General features: G+C 41.5%; 1 protein-coding gene across 6 annotated transcripts in view; it reads right to left on the bottom strand.

Moving 5' to 3' along the window:
• Nucleotides 1-18,023: 18,023 nt before the first annotated feature.
• LOC115148764 (G protein-activated inward rectifier potassium channel 2-like) overlaps nucleotides 18,024-21,388 on the bottom strand; it is a 110,043-nt gene continuing 106,678 nt past the window's right edge. For 3 of the 6 annotated variants that reach the window (XM_029690969.1, XM_029690970.1, XM_029690971.1), the window contains one exon: nucleotides 18,026-20,971. In XM_029690969.1, coding sequence (XP_029546829.1) covers nucleotides 20,616-20,971 — 356 coding nt within the window. In that variant the 3' untranslated portion in view covers nucleotides 18,026-20,615. Of the gene's footprint in view, nucleotides 20,972-21,388 lie in introns of all 6 variants that reach the window. The other 3 variants (XM_029690968.1, XM_029690967.1, XM_029690972.1) reach the window with 2 other exon arrangements.

The following is a 21,388-nucleotide window of genomic DNA, read 5'->3' on the forward strand; positions in this document are numbered from 1 at the left end:
ATAAGAGGAATACCTATGTAAGAATGCTGTTCATTGACTATAGCTCAGAATTCAACACCATAGTACCCTCCAAGCTCGTCATTAAGTTCGGGGCCCTGGGTCTGAACCCCGCCCTGTGCAACTGGGTCCTGGACTTCCTGACTGGCTGCCCTCAGGTGGTGAAGGTAGGAAACAACACCTCAACTTCGCTGATCCCCAACACGGGCCCCCGAGTGGCGCAGTGGTCTAAGGCACTGCATCTCAGTGTTAGATGCGTCACTACAGACCCTGGTTCAATCCTGGGCTGTATCACAACCGGCCGTGATCAAGAGTCCCATAGGGCGGCGCACAATTGGACCCAGCGTCGTCTGGGTAAGGGTAGGGTTTGGCCGGGGTAGGCCATCATTGTAAATAAGAATTTGTTCTTAACTGACTTTAATAAATAAAAAGGGTGCGTGCTCAGCCCCCTCCTGTACTCCTTGTTCACCCATGATGGCGTGACCATGCACGCCTCCAACTCAATCATAAAGTTTGCAGATGACACAACAGTAGTAGGCCTGATTACCAACAATGATGAGACAAGCTACAGGGAGGAGGTGAGGGACCTGGGGGATTGGTGTCAGGAAAATAACCTCTCACTCAATGTCAACAAAACAAAGGAGCTGATTGTTGACTTCAGGAAACAGCAGAGGGAGCACCCCCTCATCCACATCGACGGGACCGCAGTGGAGAAGGTGAAAAGCTTCAAGTTCCTCGGCATATACATCACTGACAATCTGAAATAGTCACCCACACAGTGTGGTGAAGAAGGCGCAACAGTGCCTCGTCAACCTCAGGAGGCTGAAGAAATTTGGATTGGCCCCTAATATCCTCACAAACTTTTACAAATGCACAATTGAGAGCATCCTGTCGGGCTGTGTCACCGCCTGGTATGGCAACTGCACCACCCGCAGGGCTCTCCAGAGGGTGGTGTGGTCTGCCCAACGCATCACTGGGGGCAAACTACCTGCCCTCCAGGATATCTACAACACCCGATGTCACAGGAAAGCCAAAAAGATCATTAAGGACATCAACCACCCGAGCCACGGCCTGTTCACCCCGCTATCATCCAGAAGGTGAGATCACGTGCATCAAAGCTGGGACTTAGAGACTGAAAAACAGCTTCTATTTCAAAGCCATCAGACTGTTAAATAGCCATCACTAGCCGGCTTCCACCCGGTTACGCAAGCATGCACGTTAGAGGCTGCTGCCCTATATACATAGACTTGGAATCACTGGCCACTTTAATAATGGAACATTAGTCACTTTAATTATGTTTAAATAATGTTTACATACTGCTTTACTCATATCATATGTACATACTGTATTCTATTCTACTGTATTTTAGTAAATGCCACTCCGACATTGCTCGAACTAATATTTATATATTTCTTAATTCCATTCTTTTACTTTTAGATTTGTATGTATTGTTGTCAATTGTTTTAGATAATACTGCACTGTTAGATACTACTGCACTATCGGAGCTAGGAACACAAGCATTTCGCTACATCCGCAATAACATCTGCTAAATATGTGTATGTGATCAATAAAATTTGATTTGATTTGATTTACAGTAGCTAAACTATGTACTTTGTCACCAATTGCATAGCTTTAACTGTTCCTGTCAACGTTCTCTTGTGCCTATGTATTTAAAAGTCTTCCCTCTCAACTTAATGACATTGATCACTACTATATCATGCTCCTGAAAGTATTTGCAATCGACTGTAGTATTGTAACCATTCCTTAAAGTGCAGTACATATTTCAGTCACAAGAGGGTATTCTAACACAAATGTGGAGGACATACCACCAGTAAAATGGATATGCAGTTGAGCAAATATTTCCTTGCTTGTTTTTTGTTTAATGGATATTAACTATGTTTATATTCCTTGTATATGTCTCATGGCTTCTCAATCCTTAACAACATCTAACCCACAGCCCCATGACAAGTATGCTGATCCATATCACTTACAGTGCTTTCGGAAAGTATTCAGATCCCTTAACTTTTTTCACATTTTGTTACATTACAGCCTTATTCTACGAGGCTCGAAATTGATCCATTGATCATCCTTGAGATGTTTCTACAACTTGTTTGGAGTCCAGCTGTGGTAAATTCAATTGATTGTACATGATTTGTAAAGGCACACACCTGTCTATAAGGTCCAACAGTTGACAGTGCATGTCAGAGCAAAAACCAAGCAATGAGGTCGAAGGAATTGTCCGTAGAGCTCCGAGACAGAATTGTGTCGAGGCACAGATCTGTGGAAGGGTACAAAAAATGTCTGCAGCATTGAAGGTCCCCCAAAACACCGTGGCTTCTATCATTCTTAAATGGAAGAAGTTTGGAACCACCAAGTCTGCCTAGAGCTGGCCGCCCGGCCAAACTGAGCAATCGGGGGAGAAGGGCCTTGGTCAGGGAGGTGACCAACAACCCGATGGTCACTCTGACATAGCTGCAGAGTTCCTCTGTGGAGATGGAGAACCTTCCAGAAGGACAATTATCTCTGCAGCAGTCCACCAATCAGGCCTTTATGGTAGAGTGGCCAGACGGAAGCCACTCCTCAGTAAAAGGCACATGACAGCTCGCTTGGAGTTTGTCAAAAGGCACATTCTCTGGTCTGATGAAACTGATTGAACTTTTTGGCCTGAATGCTAAGCATCACGTCTGTAGGAATGCTGTGGAGATGTTTTTCAGCGGCAGGGACAGGGAGAATAGTCAGGATCGAGGGAAAGATGAACAGAGCAAAGTACAGAGAGATCCTTGATGAAAACCTGCTCCACAGCACTATGGACCTCAGACTGGGGGCGAAGGTTGACCTTTCAACAGGACAACGACTTAGAGCACACAGCCAAGACAGCGCAGGAGTGGCTTCGGGACAAGTCTCTGAATGTCCTTGTGTGGGCCAGCCAGAGCCCGGACTTGAACCCAATCGAACATCTCTGGAGAGACACCTCCAGTGCAGCGACGCTCCCCATCCAACCTGACAGAGCTTGAGAGGATCTGCAGAGAAGAATGGGAGAGAAACTCCCCAAATACAGTTGTGCCAAGCTTGTAGCTTCATACCCAAGAAGACTCGAGGCTGTAATCACTGCCAAAGGTGCTTCAGCAGAGTACTGAGTAAAGGGTATGGATACTTATGTAAATGTGATATTTCAGTTTTTTATTTTTAATACATTTGCAAAAATTTCTAAGAACCTTTTTTTTACTTTGTCATTATGGGGTTTTGTGTGTATATTGATGAGGGAAAAAAAACAATTTCATTAATTTTATAATATGGCTGTAACATAACAAAATATGGAAAAAGTGGAGGGTCTGAATCATTTCCGAATCACTTTATCTTTACTCTTGTTTTGGGGGTAAATCAAACACATATTTATTTCAAACATACTTTATCAATTCATAAAAAGGTTTTTGTACAATTATTGTGCTTTCATATAAACCATGCTTATCATCCATCAATTATCTCTGCACTATCACACTAAAAGAACAACTGCGTGGGCCTGGGGTGGGCGGCAGAGATTGGAGTGGTCAGTGACAGAGACAAGTAGGGTGAAACCAAAGAAAAGACCAACATGGAGACTTTATAATTCAGTGGAAGGAATTTCACAATGAGAGAGAAATGGTACTCTTTGAAAAGACATTGGTGCCAAAGTCACCAGTAAACAGTTACATGTATTGATGTAAGGTTGAGGGGGGAGGTTCTACAGTGGTGATTCTTGAGGCTCAAACCAGGTTTCCATCCAACCTTTTAATGGGAGTAAAGTACGTCGGGTAAAAAAATGTAATCACAGGCCTGAAACAGAACATTTTTCAGTAAACCTTCCAAATATCGACGAAACAAAATACGGTTGACAAGGGGGGATCTTTTCATGTCGGTAAAATGTATTATGCGATAAATGTTGGTGGAAAATCAAATACTGATATAATAACCATCATCTCCAAGTAAGGTGTGGTCCTCCCACTACGTCTCTGGAAAGCATTCAGTTTAGGCTACAGTTGAAATAAGTTAAACTGAACAAAAATATAAACTCATCATGCAACAATTTCAAAGATTTTACTGAGTTCATATAAGGAAATTAGTCAACTGAAATAAATTCATTAGGCCTTAATCTATGGATTTCACATGACTGGGAATACAGATAACTTCAAAAAAGGTAGGGGCGTGGATCAGAAAACCAGTCAGTATCTGGTGTGACCACCATTTGCCTCATGCAGCACGACACATCTCCTTCACATGTGGCTGTGGATTGCGGCCTGTGGAATGTTGTCCCTCTCCTCTTCAATGGCTGTGCAAAGTTGCTGGATATTGTCGGAAACTAGAACATGCTGTCGTACGCCCAAACACGCTCAATGTGTGAAATGTCTAGTGTGTATGCAGGCCATGGAAGAACTGGGACAGCTTCCAGGAATTGTGTACAGATCCTTGTGACATGGGGCCATACATTATCATGCTGAAACATGAGGTGATGGCGGCAGATGAATTGCACGACAATGGATCTCAGGATCTCGTCACGGGAGCTCTGTGCAATCAAATTGCCATTGATAAAATGCAATTGTGTTTGTTGTCCGTAGCTTATGACTGCCCATACCATAACCCCACCGCCTCCATGGGGCACTCTGTTCGCAACGTTGACATCAGCAAACCACTCACTCCCACAACGCCAATCACGTGGTCTGTAGTTGTGAGGCTGGTTGGACGTACTGACAAATTCTCTAAAACTACGTTGGTAGAGAAATTAACATAGAATTTTCTGGCCACAGCTCTGGTGGACATTCATGCAGTCAGCATGCCAATTGCACTCTCCCTCAAAACTTGAGACATGTGTGGCATTGTGTTGTGTGACAAAACTGCACATTTTAGAGTGGCCTTTTATTGTCCCCAGCACAAGGTGCACCTGTGTAATGATCAAAATCAGATTCTTGATAGGACACACCTGTCAGGTGGATGGATTGTCTTGGCACAGTAGAAATGCTCACTAACAGGGAAGTAAACACATTTGTGCACAGAATTTGAGATAAATAAGCTTTTTGCGCATATGGAACATTTCTGGGAACTTTTATGTCATCTTATGAAACATGGTACCAACACTTTACATGTTGCGTTTATATTTTTTGTTCAGTGTATAATGAACTTTACAGTGTGGTGAAAGTGGAAAGTAATGAGCTTGATATTCCTTTCCAATAAACATTGAGGGTCTTATTCTGTTGACATGATCATCGATGCTTGGCTGCCGTTTGACAAATAAACAATCTTGCTCTTTTGTCCATAATAATCTCATCATGTAAATGATTTGATGCTCTCTAGCCAACAGAACGGTATATGCATGCTGTAGGCTAGAGCGCATGTGCCAATACCACAGTGGGCACACATGTTATATAACACTTTTTTTGTGAGAAAACCATCAGTGGACCTTAAAATGCTTGTATCTTTATTCGGTATATGGGAATTTAACTGCACAAGGTATTTTTATGTGCACTACGTCATCATGCACAGCCTTTTATCTGCAACAAGTCAATTGGATGGGAAAAGGCACACATTGTCTTAATGCAGATTTTAGAATATTTGCATGAAAATCTGTTGCCAATTGGATGGAAAACCTAGCTATTGAAGTCATATTGTGAGGCAACATAAATCTTTACATGGAGGTGTTGGGAAAGGTCCCGTGTGGCTCAGTTGGTAGAGCATGGTGTTTGCAATGCCAGGGTTGTGGGTTTGATTCCCATGGGGGACCAGTACGGGGAAAAAAATGTATGAAATGTTTCCATTCACTACTGTAAGTCACTCTGGATAAGAGCTTCTGCTAAATGTAAAGAATGCTATCTGCAGAGTCCCCACCAACCAGATGTTCCACTTTTCAGGCGAAATGGAAAGAGAGCCTGTGACACAATTTCCAATTAATAAGGTGACAAGAGAGAGGTTTCACTTCCTCCAAAATAAACCCAATACGTTTCTATAGGGTTATTTTGGACCTAAGCATGTTGCCTGCCTTCCTGCCTTTGGGACAACCCATTGTTAGGGCAGAGACATGATCATATCCTCATTATATACAGATCTCCATTTACTGGATTTGTTGAACAGTGCAGAAGAGAAACCTCCCACGATAGTTTTTTCTTATTCTTGACAGGACCAGTATCACAGTGTTTCTAAACCCAAAGGCGCAACATCACGAGACTTCCAGGAACGGTTTGAGAAGTCAATGAGAGAAATACAAAATGATTCTTTAAAGCTGCAATATGTAACTTTTGGGTGACTGACAATCTGTTCTACAGTATGTGCGCTATTTCTATGCTTCTCGTTCTTAAGTTTATTTTTTGCGACTTTTAATTTTGGTTTTGTACAACAGAATACAAAATACAATATTTTTGGTAATGGAAAATATATTTCACAGCAGGTTAGATGGTACCATGATTCTCTACACTATACTTGCTTGTTTTGTCACATAAACTGAAATTATTACAACTATTAGAATTTTAGAAACCAGGAAACGGCAGAGTGATTTCTGAATAGTGCATCATTAAATATGCAACAAGTGTTTGTTTCATTCTGTTGAGCCATTATCTCCGGACAAATTAACTTACAACTGTAATGTTGTGTTTGCTGCAATATAATAGAATTACCGGTAGGCCTACTATAGGGCTACTCGCACTCAAACCATGGAAAGGAAAAACCAAAGAGATGCTAATCTTAATTTAATGCCGCAATATATAATAATAATAATAATCTGTTTGTATTTTCCCCATAAACAATGACTGGACTTAATGTTTATATTACCCTAATAAAGTTAAGAAACCGTTGTGAAGGTTTGGTGTGGTATGGCTGTTATTTGGCTTAGCTACTGCATGCCTATGAAGGCAGTTCACACCGGAGGTCCAATTGACACCGACAGTTGAACTTCTTACTCTTTTAATCTAACAAAATAATGGTTATCTTTATAAAAAACATTCAGGTAAAAAATGTACTAATTATCCTCTTTCTGTACATCTACATCTGCATAGCAGTACAGTCGTGGCCAAAAGTTTTGAGAATGACACAAATATTAATTTCCACAAAGTTTGCTGCTTCAGTGTCTTAATAAGATATTTTTGTCAGATCTTACTATGGAATACTGAAGTATAATTACAAGCATTTCATAAGTGTCAAAGGCTTTTATTGACAATTACATGAAGTTGATGCAAAGAGTCAATATTTGCAGTGTTGACCCTTCTTTTTCAAGACCTCTGCAATCCGCCCTGGCATGCTGTCAATTTACTTCTGGGCCACATCCTGACTGATGGCAGTCCATTCTTGCATAATCAACGCTTGGAGTTTGTCAGAATTTGTGGGGTTTTGTTTCTCCACCTGCCTCTTGAGGGTGGACCACAAGTTCACAATGGGATTAAGGTCTGGGGAGTATACTGGCCATGGACACAAAATACGTCACCAAACTGTTCCTGGATGGTTGGGAGAAGTTGCTCTCGGAGGATGTGTTGGTACCATTCTTTATTCATGGCTGTGTTCTTAGGCAAAATTGTGAGTGAGCCCACTCCCCTGGCTGAGAAGCAACCCCACACATGAATGGTCTCAGGATGCTTTACTGTTGGCATGACACAGGACTGATGGTAGCGCTCACCTTGTCTCCTCAGGACAAGCTTTTTTCTGGATGCCCCAAACAAACGGAAAGGGGATTCATCAGAGACAATGACTTTACCCTAGTCCTCAGCAGTCCAATCCCTGTACCTTTTGCAGAATATCAGTCTGTCCCTGATGTTTTTTCTGGAGAGAAGTGGCTTCTTTGCTGCCCTTCTTGACACCAGGCCATCCTCCAAAAGTCTTCGCCTCACTGTGCGTGCAGATGCACTCACACCTGCCTGCTGCCATTCCTGAGCAAGCTCTATACTGGTGGTGCCCCGATCCCGCAGCTGAATCAACTTTAGGAGACGGTCCTGGCGCTTGCTGGACTTTCTTCGGCACCCTGAAGCCTTCTTCACAACAATTGAACCGCTCTCTTTGATGTTCTTGATGATGCGATAAATGGTTGATTTAGGTGCGATCTTACTGGCAGCAATATCCTTGCCTGTGAAGCCCTTTTTGTGCAAAGCAATGATGACGGCACGTGTTTCCTTGCAGGTAACCATGATTGACAGAGGAAGAACAATGATTCCAAGCACCACCCTCCTTTTGAAGCTTCCAATCTGTTATTCAAACTCAATCAGCATGACAGAGTGATCTCCAGTGTCACGACTTCCGCCGGAGTCGGTCCCTCTCCCTGTTCGAGCGGCGTTCGGTGGTCGACGTCACCGGCCTTCTAGCCATCGCCGATCCACTTTTCATTTTCCATTTGTTTTGTCTTTGGTTTTCACACTCCTAGTTTCAATTCCCTCATTACATGTTCATTATTTAACCCTCTGGTTTCCCTAATGTTTGTGTGTGTTTGTTTTATTGTAAGGCTGTATCTGATGGCTGGTATATTGTTACCGGGTTTTGTTATTACGCCCGTTTATTTCGTGGTACCTGTATTTTTTCCAGCACCATAGTATTGTGTTTATACTGGTGTTTTCTTGAATTAAATACCTTGTCCACGTATCTCAGCTCTCCTGTGCCAGACTCCTTTCACCAGTTACCCACAGCCTTGACATCCAGCCTTGTCCTCGTCAACACTCACACCTGTGTTAACGAGAGAATCACTGACATGATATCAGCTGGTCTTTTTGTGGCAGGGCTGAAATGCAGTGGAAATGTTTGTTGGGGATTCAGTTCATTTGTATGGCAAAGAGGGACTTTGCAATTAATTGCAATTCATCTGATCACTCTTCATAACATTCTGCAGTATATGCACATTGCCATCATACAAACTGAGGCAGCAGACTTTGTGAAAATTAATATTTGTGTCATTCTCAAAACTTTTGGCCACGACTGTAGTAGCCTATCCGACAAGGATAGGAATGCATGTTGCTGCCGGGAACATGGCGCTTAAGCTTCTCTTCCTTTATATATCTATTTTATATATTAATATACAGTGAACGCATAGACCTATATGTGTGCAATGCCCTGATGCATTTTGCGCTCAAATCTCCGACAGCTGCCCTACCAAGCAAAAAGGCAGAACCTGCTAATTTGGTTGAAAATTAGTTAATGTCATTTTTGCTACATTACACACATGCTTAATCATGTGGACAAGTATCCTGCCTCTATTGTATTGTGTGTTACCGTGTTACTGTGAAACCAAGTTATGAGCAGTTACTGCCTTTTTGCTTGGTAGGGCAGAATAGGCTATAAAGTTTTGAATATGCTACACATCGAAACACAATTAGTATTTATTTTGTAATTTGTTATAGTCCGTTTTTAAGCACAAGTAACTGTGGATCATTTGACCAATATCACTCGTTTATTGATGGCACTGGCTGCGCCCAGTTGGAGGTTTCTTTCTTTCTCTCTTTCTACTCTCAGATCTGAACCGGACTCTTATCCGAACTCTGTTTGGATCTATTTTTCCACAGGCCATTTTGGAACGGGTCTGATTGTCCTCGGGTCCATGCGGAACGGGTGTCAGTTTTTGAAGACCTCTATACCCAACCCTGTTCACGGCACCTCTTCTTGCCTATTTTGAAATCATAACCTTATTGTTACACACAACACAATGCAGAGAAGAGCAGTTCAACATACACAAAAGTCAAACTGTACGGTAGCTGGGTTCCTCAACTCCACGATATGTACATCTTGGTGGAGTTGGGTTACGACAACTGTGGGCGTAGTACACCTCAGACTACATTGAGTTACTGTCAGTCGATACGAGGAAACGGTCGGTGGTAGGTAATTGACAAGTTTTATTAAAAAGCATGTATTTAAAAAAAACTAAAGAAAGGCAAGCAGCTACAGAGGACAAACATAGGTACAAGGCAAGGGTTAAAGAATGTACATTTTTCCTCCAGGATATTGCCTGTGTTTAGATCGATTGCGTTTCTTTTTATCCCAAAAAACTCCCTAGTCCTTGCCGATGACAAGCATATCCATAACATGATGCAGCCACCACCATGCTTAACATTTTGAAGAATGGGACTCAGTGATGTGTTGTGTTGGATTTGCCCCAAATATAACACTTTGAATTCAGAATATAAAGTTAATTTCTTTGCCACATTTTTGCAGTTTTACTTTAGTGCCTTATTGCAAACAGGATGATTGTTTTGGAACGTTTTTATTCTGTACAGGCTTCCTTCTTTTAACTCTTTCATTTAGGTTAGTATTGTACAATGCTGTTGATCCATCCTCAGTTTTCTCCTATCACAGACATTAACATCTGTAACTGTTTTAAAGTCACCATTGGCCCCATGGTGAAATTCCTGAGTGGTTTCCTTCTTCTCCGGCAACTTAGGAAGGACGCCTTTATCTTTGAAGTGACTGGGTGTATTGATACACCATCCAAAGTGTAATTAATACATGGAAAATGCTCAAGGGGATATTCCATGTCTGCTTTTTTATTTTTACTTTACCCATCTACCAATAGGTGCCCTTCTTTGCGAAGCATTGGAAAACCTCCCTAGTCTTTGTGGTTGAATCTGTGTTTGAAATTCACTGCTTGACTGAGGGACCTTACAGATAGTTGTATGTGTGGGTTAAATTGATGAGGTAGTAATTCAAAATCATATTAAACACTATTATTGCATGCAAGGGGTGTTCATACTTTCTGAAGGCACTGTATATGTATATGATGGTGTGTGCAGACATTATGGACAATACAGTGCATTCGGAAAGTATTTAGACCCCTTGACTATTTCCACATTTTGTTACGTTACAGCCTTATTCTGAAATTAAATTAAATTATTTTCCCCCTCGTCAATCTATACATAATAATCCATAATGACAAAGCAAAAACAGGTTTTTAGAAACCTTCGTCCCAGTCTGAGGTCCTGAGATGGTTTTCATTGAGGATCTCTCTCTATACTTTGCTCCGTTCATCTTTCCCTCGATCCTGACTAGTCTCCCAGTCCCTGCCACTGAAAAACATCCCCACACCATGATGCCATCACCATGCTTCACCATAGGGATGGTGCCAGATTTCCTCAAGACGTGACACTTGGTATTCAGGCCAAAGAGTTCAGTCTTGGTTTCATCAGACCAGAGAATCTTGTTTCTTATGGTCTGAGAGTCCTTTAGGTGCCTTTTGGCAAACTCCAAGCGGGCTGTCATGTGCCTTCAATACTGCAGACATTTTTTGGTATCCTTCCCCAGATCTGTGCCTCGACACAATTCTGTCTCTGAGCTTTACAGACAATTCCTGCGACCTCATGGCTTGGTTTTTGCTCTGACATGCATTGTCAACTGTGGAACCTTAAATAGACAGAACCTGGATTTCTAAGAACTGACTGACTCTTTTGTAGAAACTAATAAAAGACCCATCATATCTGGCCCTGTGCCCTCTCTGAAATGAGGCATTATACGCTTTAGCAGGATTTTTTCTCTTCACTACTGGCTATGTGATTATTACAGCTCATTGGGTGTAACTTTTGTTGACAATTTCGATACCTTTTGGAAACAAAACACATTTTATAAGGAGGATGGGATCCACCCAAATCATTTGGGTTCCTGGATCCTTTCACAGCATTATAAGGCTGCGTTGAGATAATGAGTTATCAATGACCCAAGCCAAGCTCAGTTAATCCCTACCATTGTGTCGCTGAGTCATAATAATGCTTTAGCAAATGTACATTATACCAGGGGCATTGGTAGACACAATGTACAGTAAGTAACCTAATTTATGTCCCTCTAACTGCCCTGAATGCCTCTGCTGATCCTACAGCTATTGTATGCAGCAATCATGTGCCTATGAACCAGATTTATACTGTTAGCACTGAGGCGGTGCCCTAGTAGGAAGTCCATTGTGTGCAGCTCACCCTGCACTTACATAAATAACCTGAGAATATCTACCTCTGGTAAGCTTCCCAGTAAAGCAAGGAAAACAAGCAAGCATCCCAGAAAAGTGATCAAAATAGACCACGTTAACATATGTAACTTAAGAAACAGGGTTCATGAAAGTAATAACTTGCTAGTAACAGATGACATTCATATTCTGACTATCTCTGAAACTCACTAAGACAATACCTTTGATGATACAGTTGTAGTAATACAAGGTTATCTGCCTCACCTAAAGCCCCTTCTAGTGGGAAGCTGCTATAGACCACAAAGTGCTAACAGTCAGTATCTGGATAACATGTGTGAAAAGCTTGATAAGGTATGTGATATCAACAGAAGTATATTTTCTGTGTGATTTAAATATTGACTGGCTTTCATCAAGCTGCACACTCAAGAAAAGGCTTCAAACTGTATCCAGTGCCTGCAACCTGGTTGTCAGTCAACCTACCATGGTAGTTACAAACGGCACAGGAATGAAATCCTCAATATGTATTAATCACATCTTTACTAATGCAGCAGAAATGTTATTGAAAGCAGTATCCAGATCCATTGGCTGTAGTGATCATAATATAGTAGCCATATCTAGGAAAACCAAAGTTCTGAAGGGCCTAATATAGTGTACAAGAAGTCATACACAAAGTTTTTTGATTCCTATGTTGTTGATGTAAATAATATTTGTTGGTCCATGGTGTGTAATGAGGAGCAAACAGACGTTGCACTAAACCCATTAATGTAAAACTGTTAAATCCCAGTGGATTGATGAGGATTTGAAAAATTGTATGGTTGAGAAGGATGAGGCAAAAGGAATGGCAAATAAGTCTGGCTGCACAGCTGATTGGCAAACGTACTGCAAATACTGCAAGAAACTACACTATGAAACAAAGATAAATGACATAAAGAAAAAGGCAAACTCAGCTCCATCATTCATCAGAAAACGGACTGCTATTGCCAATTTAATGATTTTTTCATTGGCAAGATTAGCAAATTTAGGCATGACATGCCAGCAAGAAATGCTGACACTACACATCCAAGTATATCTGACCAAATTATGAAAGACAGGAATTGTACTTTTGAATGATGTAAAGTGAGTGTGGAAGAGGTGGAAAAAGCATTGCTGTCTATCAACAATGACAAGCCACTGGGGTCTGACAACTTGGATTGAAAATTACTGAGGATAATATCTGACAATATTGCCACTCCTATTTTGCCATTTCTTCAATTTAAGTCTACTAGAAAGTGTGTGCCCTCAGGCCTGGAGGGAAGCAACAGTCATTCCGCTACCTAAGAATAGTAAAGCCTCCTTTACTGGCTCAAATAGCCGACCAATCAGCCTGTTACTAACCCTTAGTAAAGTTTTGGATAACATTGTAATTTTACAGTAAACAAATTGACAACAGACTTTCAGCACGATTATAGGAAAGGACATTCAACAAGGACAGCACTTACACAAATGACTGATGATTGGCTGAGAGAAAGTGATGACAAAAATATTGTGGGGGCTGTTTTGTTAGACTTCAGTGTGTCGTTTGACATTATCAATCATAGTCTGCTGCTGGAAAAATGTATGTGTTATGGCTTTACTGTGGATAAAGAGTTACCTGTCTAACAGAACACAGAGGGTGTTATTTAATGGAAGCCTTTCCAACATAATCCAGGTAGAATCAGGAATTCCCCAGGGCAGCTGTCTAGGCCCCTTCCTTTTTTCAATCTTTCCTAATGACATGCCACTGGCTTTGAGTAAAACCAGTGTGTCTATGTATGCAGATGACTCAACACTATACACGTCAGCTACGACAGCGACTGAAATGATTGCAACACTTAAGAAAGAGCTGCAGGCAAGGAATACATTAGTCCTAAATATTTCAAAAAACTAAAAGCATTGTATTTTGGACAAATCATTCACTAAACCCTAAATCTCAACAAAATCTTGCAATAAATCATTTGGAAATTGAGCAAGTTGAGGTGACTAAACTAATTGGAGTAACCCTGGATTGTAAACTGTCATATTGATAGTAGCTAAGATGGGGAGAAGTCTGTCCATTATAAATCGATTCTCTACCTTCTTAACAGCACTATCAACAAGGCAGGTCCTAGAGGCTCTAGTTTTGTCGCACCTTGACTACTGTTCAGTCATGTGGTCAGGTGCCACAAAGAGGGACTTAGGAAAACTGCAATTGGCTCAGAACAGGGCAGCACGGCTGGCCCTTGGATGTGCACAGAGAGCAAACATTAATAATATGCATGTCAATCTTTCCTGGCTCAAAGTGGAGGAGAGATTGACTTCATCACCAGTAGGATTTGTGAGAGGTATTGGCATGTTTAAAGCACCGAGCTGTCTGTTTAAACAACTAGCATACAGCTCGGACACCCATGCATACCCCACAAGACATGCCATCAGAGGTCTCTTCACAGTTCCTAAGTCCAGAACAGACTATGGGAGGCGCACAGTACTACATAGAGCCATGACTACATTTAACTTTATTCCACATCAGGTAACTGATGCAAGCAGTAGAATCAGATTTAAAAAACAGATAAAATACACCTTATGGAACAACGGAGACTGTGAAGCAACACAAACATAAGAATATGCATATCCTTGCTTCAGGGCCGATGCTACAGGCAGTTAGATTTGGGTATGTCATTTAAAGCAAAAATTGAAAAAAAGGGGTTCATCCTTAAGAGTATTAACCACCTAACTGAGGAACTAAATTTAGCCTTGCGTAATACCCTAGATGCAGTTGCACCCCTAAAAACAAAAAACATTTATCATAAGAAACTATCTCCCTGGTATACAGAAAATACCCGAGCCCTGAAGCAAGCTTCCAAAAAATTGGAACGTAAATGTCGCTCCACCAAACTAGAAGTCTTCCAACTAGCTTGGAAAAACAGTAGCATGCAATATCGAAGAACCCTTACTGCTCGATCATACTATTTTCCAACTTAATTGAGGAGAATAAGAGAATCCCAAATTTATGTTTGATACTGTCGCAAAGCTAACTAAAAACCAACAATCCCCAAAAGAGGATGGCTTTCACTTCAGCAGTGATAAATTCATGAACTTCTTTGACGAAAAGATCATGATCATTGGAAAGCAAATTACGGACTCCTTTTTAAATCTGCGTATTTCTCCAAAGCTCAGTTGTCCTGAGTCTGCACAACACTGCCAGGACCTAGAATCAAGGTAGTCACTCAAGTTTTTAAACCTATATCTCTTTGACACATTCATGAAAATAGTAATGGCCTCTAAACTGTCAAGCTGTATACTGGACTCTATTCCAACTAAACTACTGAGAGAGCTGCTTCCTGTGCTTGGCCCTCCTATATTGAACATAATAAACGGCTCCCTACCAAACTCACTAAAAGTGGCACTAATAAAGCCTCTCTTGACAAAGCCAAACCTTGACCCAGAAAAATATAAAAAACTATCGGCCTATATATCGAATCTCCCATTCCTCACAAATATTTTTGAAAAAGCTGTTGCATAGTAACTCACTGGCTTCCTGAAGATTAACAATGTATACGAAACACTTCAGTCTGGTTTTAGACCCCATAATAGCACTGAGACTGCAATCGTGAAGGTGGTAAATTACCTTTTATTGGCATCAGACCAAGACTCAGCATCTGTCCTCGTGCTCCTTTATTTAGTATTTTCTTTATTTAACTAGGCAAGTCAGTTAAGAACAAATTCGTATTTTCAATGACGGCCTAGGAACAGTGGGTTAACTGCCTTGTTCAGGGGCAGACCAACAGATTATTTACCTTGTCAGCTCGTGGATTGTTCCTTGCAACCTTTTGGTTACTAGTCCAACGTGCTAACTACTAGGCTACCTGCTGCCCCTCCTAGACCTTTGTGCCGCTTTTGACACCATCGATCACCAAATTCTTTTGGAGAACCCAAATTGGTCTACACGGACAAGTTCTGGCCTGGTTTAGATCTTATCAGTTTGTCTCTGTGGATGGTTTGTCCTCTGACAAATCAACTGTAAGTTTCGGTGTCCTCAAGGTTCCATTTTAGCACCACTATATATTCTACCTCTTGGTGATGTCATTCGGGAAACATGTTAACTTTCACTAATACACAACTGTACCTTTCAATAAAACATGGTGAATCCCCAAAATTGCCCTCCCTGGAAGCCTGTGTTTCAGACATAAGGAAGTGGATGGCGGCAAATGTTTTACTTTTAAACTCGGACAAAACAGAGATGCTAGTCCTAGGTCCCAAGAAACAAAGAGATCTTCTGTTGGATCTGACAATTCATTTTGATCGTTGTACAGTCGTCTCAAATAAAACTGTGAAGGAGCTCTGCATTACTCTGGACCCTGATCTCTCTTTTTGAAGAACATATCAAGACTATTTCAAGGACAGCTTCTTTCCATCTTCGTAACACTGCAAATATCTGAAACTTTCTGTCCAAAAATGACGCAGAAAAGTTAATCCATGCTTGATTAGACTATTGCAATGCTCTACTTTCCAGCTACCTGGATAAAGCACTAAATAAACTTCAGTTAGTGCTAAACACGGCTGCTAGAATCTTGACAAAAAATGTGATAATATTACTCCAGTGCTAGCCTCTCTACACTGGCTTCCTTTTAAGGCTAGGGCCTGATTTCAAGGTTTTACTGCTAACCTACAAAGCCCTGGGACCATGCCTCAGGACTACCTGGCCTGATGACGCCTTGCTGTCCCCAGTCCACCTGGTTGTGCTGCTGCTCAAGTTGCAACTGTTCTGCCTGCTGCTAAGGAACCCTGACCTGTTCACCGGACGTGCTACCCTGGCTGTTTTTGACTCTCTCTCTACCGCACCTGCTGTCTCTAACTCTGAATGCTTGGCTATGAAAAGCCATTTACTCCTGAGATGCTGATCTGTTGCATCCTCTACAACCATTGTGATTATTATTATTATTTGACTCTGCTGGTCATCTGTGAACGTTTGAACATCTTGGCCATGTACTGTTATAATTTCAACCCGGCACAGCCAGAAGATGACTGGCCACCCCTCAGAGCCTGGTACCTCTCTAGGTTTTTTCCTAGGTTCCTGCCTTTCCAAGGAGTTTTTCCTTGCCACCGTGCTTCTACGTCTGCATTGCTTGCTGTTTGGGGTTTTAGGCTGTGTTTCTGTATAGCACTTTGTGACATCGGCTGTTATAAAAAAAGCTTTATAAATAAATTTGATTGATTGATTGATAGACAGGGAGACATTCAATATGTCCGTAAACACTCCAGCCAGCCTGTCTGCACATGCTCTGAGGACGCGGCTAGGGATGCTGTCTGAGTCAGCAGCCTTTGCGAGGGTTAACACGCTTAAATGTCTTATTCACTTTGGCCACGGAGACGATAACTTACAGTCCTCGTGAGCGGCGGTGGCCCGCATCGTGTTTTCTGTGCTTTCTTCAAAGTGGGCGAAGAAAGTGTTTAGTTTGTCCGGGAGCAAGGCGTTGGTGTCTGCGATGTGGCTGGTTTTCCCTTTATAATCCGTGATTGTCTGGAGTCCCTGCCACATACATCTCGTATCTAAGCCGTTGAATTGCTACTCCACTGTGCCTCAGTAGTGACATTTTGCCTGTTTGATTGCCTTACTGAGGGCATAGCTGTACTGTTTGTACTCGTCCATGTTCCCAGTCACCTTGTTGTGGTAATGTGGTGGTTTGCACTTTATTTTTTTGCGAAAATGCTGCCATCTATCCACGTTTTTTTTCATCCTTGTAGCTGTCCCAGAAGCGGTAGCAGCTATGGTCAAGAATTCTTGATGAGCGAGTATTGCAGGCGATGTGTTGATTAAACTTTGGTAGTCCCCAGCTACAATAAATGCGACCTCAGGATATGAGGTTTCCATTTTGCACATAGTCCAGTATAGTTCCTTGAGAGCCATTGCGGTGTCGGCTTCAGGGGGAATATACACGGCCGTGACGACGACCGAAGAGAATTCTCTCAGGAGGTAATGAGGTTGGCATTTGATAGTGAGATATTCCAGGTCGGGAGAACAAAAGCACTTGAGTCACATAAATAATGGGTTGGTGTACTGTGCATTGGGCAACCCTCAGGGTTTTAGTATGACACCCCAACCCAAAACATTAGGTCCTCCCAAACTCTAGCTCTACCACCATTTCTTGGTCATGTACCACATGGTTTCATAAAGTGCCCTTTAGATCAAATATGATTGTCCATTTCAATCAATTATTGACCACAGAGTGTGAATATATTTCTCAATTTCATTAAATCAACACAAAAGGTAAAATACGATTTGTATCAATAAAAGAGAGTGAGATAAGTATTAGTTAAAGTATTGTCGAAGATGATTTATGAACCAGTATTTTGGAATTCAGTGTAATGTTGAAAATACAACCTAATACAATTAATAATTACAAATGAATAAAAACAGTCAAATAAAGGAGTCGATATAAACATGTCTGTTTTGTTCAATCTTTGTTCAGAGATTGGACAGAAGTCAGATTAAACAATGATGCCTGCATGTTTATAACGCTTTACATTAAGCTGTTGAAATACCACATAGCTGAAATATCTACCCTTTTGATAACATCTGATTAATTACCAATAACTTCACAGTAACTACACCTGTAACAAATATGGATCACAAATAAAAACATTTAATTAGCTATAGACTAACTGCATTGTATACGGGTAAGTGTTTCCCAAATGTTTTTCATTGACACACAGAAGCCAAAGTTATACAGGTGTGCTATCAGTGACAAGCAGAGCTAGAACGTTCTGCAATAACAAAATTACACACTGTAGATGTCTGAGCCCTGTATATGGCTCTTCAGCACAAGCAATAGAAAGAACCCTTTTGTATAGTGATAACATTGTAAGGTTATATTACACTGTTTTATTTCAAATCAAACATTTAGCCAGAAACACAAACAAATTGCTTTTAGAAACTCAGTTCTGCAGCAGAAATAAAGAGGTCTAAATATGTGAAAAGAAGAAAATGAACACCCTCGGGCTGCACTTAGTTAAATTAAAGGTGCTAGAGTAGGCCTTGATGCTCTTCCCCAAGCTCCCCTCACATGGCTTCTTTCGTTGTACCAGTGTGCTTTCATTTGTCCACTATGGGCCGGACACTACAGTGGGGTTCACTTCAGAGACACATTAAAAGATGGAAGCCTGTCCTTCATGTTAGAAAAGTGAGCATGTTTCTCACCGTTTCCAATCCAAGTGCCAATGCCGTTTAGCAAACTCCAGGCAGTGCTATAGTCAGATGACATGAAAATAGAGCTCTTTGGCCATGCACACCAGCGGTGGATTTGGCGTCGAAAAACGGAAGCATATGGAGAAAAGTACTTCATACCTACGGTGGTGCATCTTATGGGGCTATTTAGCTTCCACTGGTCCTGTGGCCCTTGCTAAGGTTAACGGCATCATGAACTTTACCAAGTACCAGGACATTTTAGCCTAAAACCTGGTTGCCTCTGCCAGGATGTGAAAAATCTGTGGTTTAAATTGAAGAGGCCAGTCCATAGGAGCAGATGAAGGATATCAAGGATCTGGTAAGATTCTGTAAGGAGGAATGGTCTAAGATCCCTCCCATCATGTTCTCCAATCTCATAAAACATTTTAGAAAAAGGCTCAGTGTCGTGCCAATAATTTTTACTCCTTTCTTTTTTATATTTTTTGTATTACTTCTTAATAAAATCTTTCACTGAGCAATTGTATTAGTATAAAATAAACATTCTGCGGCTTGGATAACGTATCTTGGATGACGTCTTTCTCTGAGACCAGGTTGCTTGTTGCACCAGTAGGAGAATTATAGGGAGAATTTATGTTGGCAGTTAAGGGAAATAACAACAAAGGTTAGGACATTTACGTTAAAGGTTAGGAGAACTAAAACAACAAAGGTTAGGTAACTTTACGTAGCAGGTCATGTGAATTGGCATACGTTTAGAATAATGGTTAGGGGATGTTTTAGCTAAAATGCTACAGTTGTCCCAGACGCAACCTGAACACACAACCTGTGGATTGCTAGAAGGTTGTGGATTATGCCTACCCATCCTCCCCGACCAACCTCATCTACTTTCATTGCTGTCTAAAGTAACTAGTCCATTAGGCCAGGCTGAATATTCTATAGAGCTTTCATCCAGAATTGTTAATAAGAGTTATATTGTCATGCCTATTACAATCGCCATAATTCTCTTATGTACACAATATAGAATAAATTAACTACAGTGAGTTTTTGTACATGCTTACATATTTCTTAAAACTCTAATGTAAGGAAAGCTTTGTACATAAGGCATAGAATATGTACAGACCTGGTCTAAATTAATCAGTATCAAACATCTTCTTGTCAAATATTCACACTTTGGCAACATAACAGATAGTATATACAAAAAATACAAATACAAACAACCTAGAATATATATGTATAGGTTTAATCTTTGAATAAAAAAACTAAATAATATTAATTGATATCTTCAAGAAAAAAACTATGTTATCAAAACATGCAATTACAGAGCTTTTCAGTCCAGCCATTGCCATGTACCATCTATCTTTGGGGGGCAAATGACCTGTTTAGGGTCAAAGCTGTCCTTGTTGCAGGGTTCCTAGGACCAGACCGTCCTTGTACTCAGGTTCTCCCTTTTCTGCCTTGGCCCTGACCTTTGACCTGGGACCAGCTCACCTGGTCAGACAGCCATGAGGAGTAGAGACACCACAGTAAGCCCCACACAGCCCCTCTGGCCTAAGTTCTCTCTCCCCTCTACACTTTGGACTCGCTCTCTATATTAGCAATGTCACCGTTCCTCTCTGTCTGCTCCTCCAGCCCCTCTTCCTGGGTTACCAGGGTAGTATGCTTCTTCTCGCGGCTCTCGGGCTCCAGCACCCCCTGCTGGCTGAGCTTGCTGGCCACAGACCAGGTGAAGGGCAGGCGGATGCGGCAATTAATCTCAGCCAGCTCTCTGGCGCTGCAGCTGGGGGTGTTGGTCTCGTGGATGTCGTGGAAGCTGTTGTAGTCCACCTCGTAAAAGCCATCCTCCAGGGTGAGCACCGGCATGAAGCGATAGCCCCACTTTATCTCGCTGGTCACATACGAACTCCTGGCCTGGCAAGTCATCCCTGTGGGGACAGAGAGCAGACGGAACTTAGCCTCCTCTAGAGTTGACAAAAAAACACGGTCTAGTTGTGGATATGACTCATTCAATGTCAGAGTCATTGCAACATAATGACACAGGTCTACCAGCACTTTATGAGCAATAATGTTATATCATGTTATTGTTAGGTGTTAGCATCGGCGATCTCTGGCTAGGGCCGTATGTGTTGGGAGTGAGTAAGTTATTAAATGTCAACACAGTTGGACACTATAGCTGTGGAAAACTGAGCACTCATTAATATATACAGCCCTATCCAGTCCACCCAACACCCAGGAAGGGTTGGTGTATTGAACATACTGTACAGAGACTATTAATAACTCTTAATTATGAACATAGCCACTAACCATTTTACCTTTCATGCAGCAGTACACTGTAATTGTAC

The sequence above is a fragment of the Salmo trutta genome, chromosome 15 (genome assembly GCF_901001165.1).
Source record: "Salmo trutta chromosome 15, fSalTru1.1, whole genome shotgun sequence".
Taxonomy (NCBI): Eukaryota; Metazoa; Chordata; class Actinopteri; order Salmoniformes; family Salmonidae; genus Salmo; species Salmo trutta.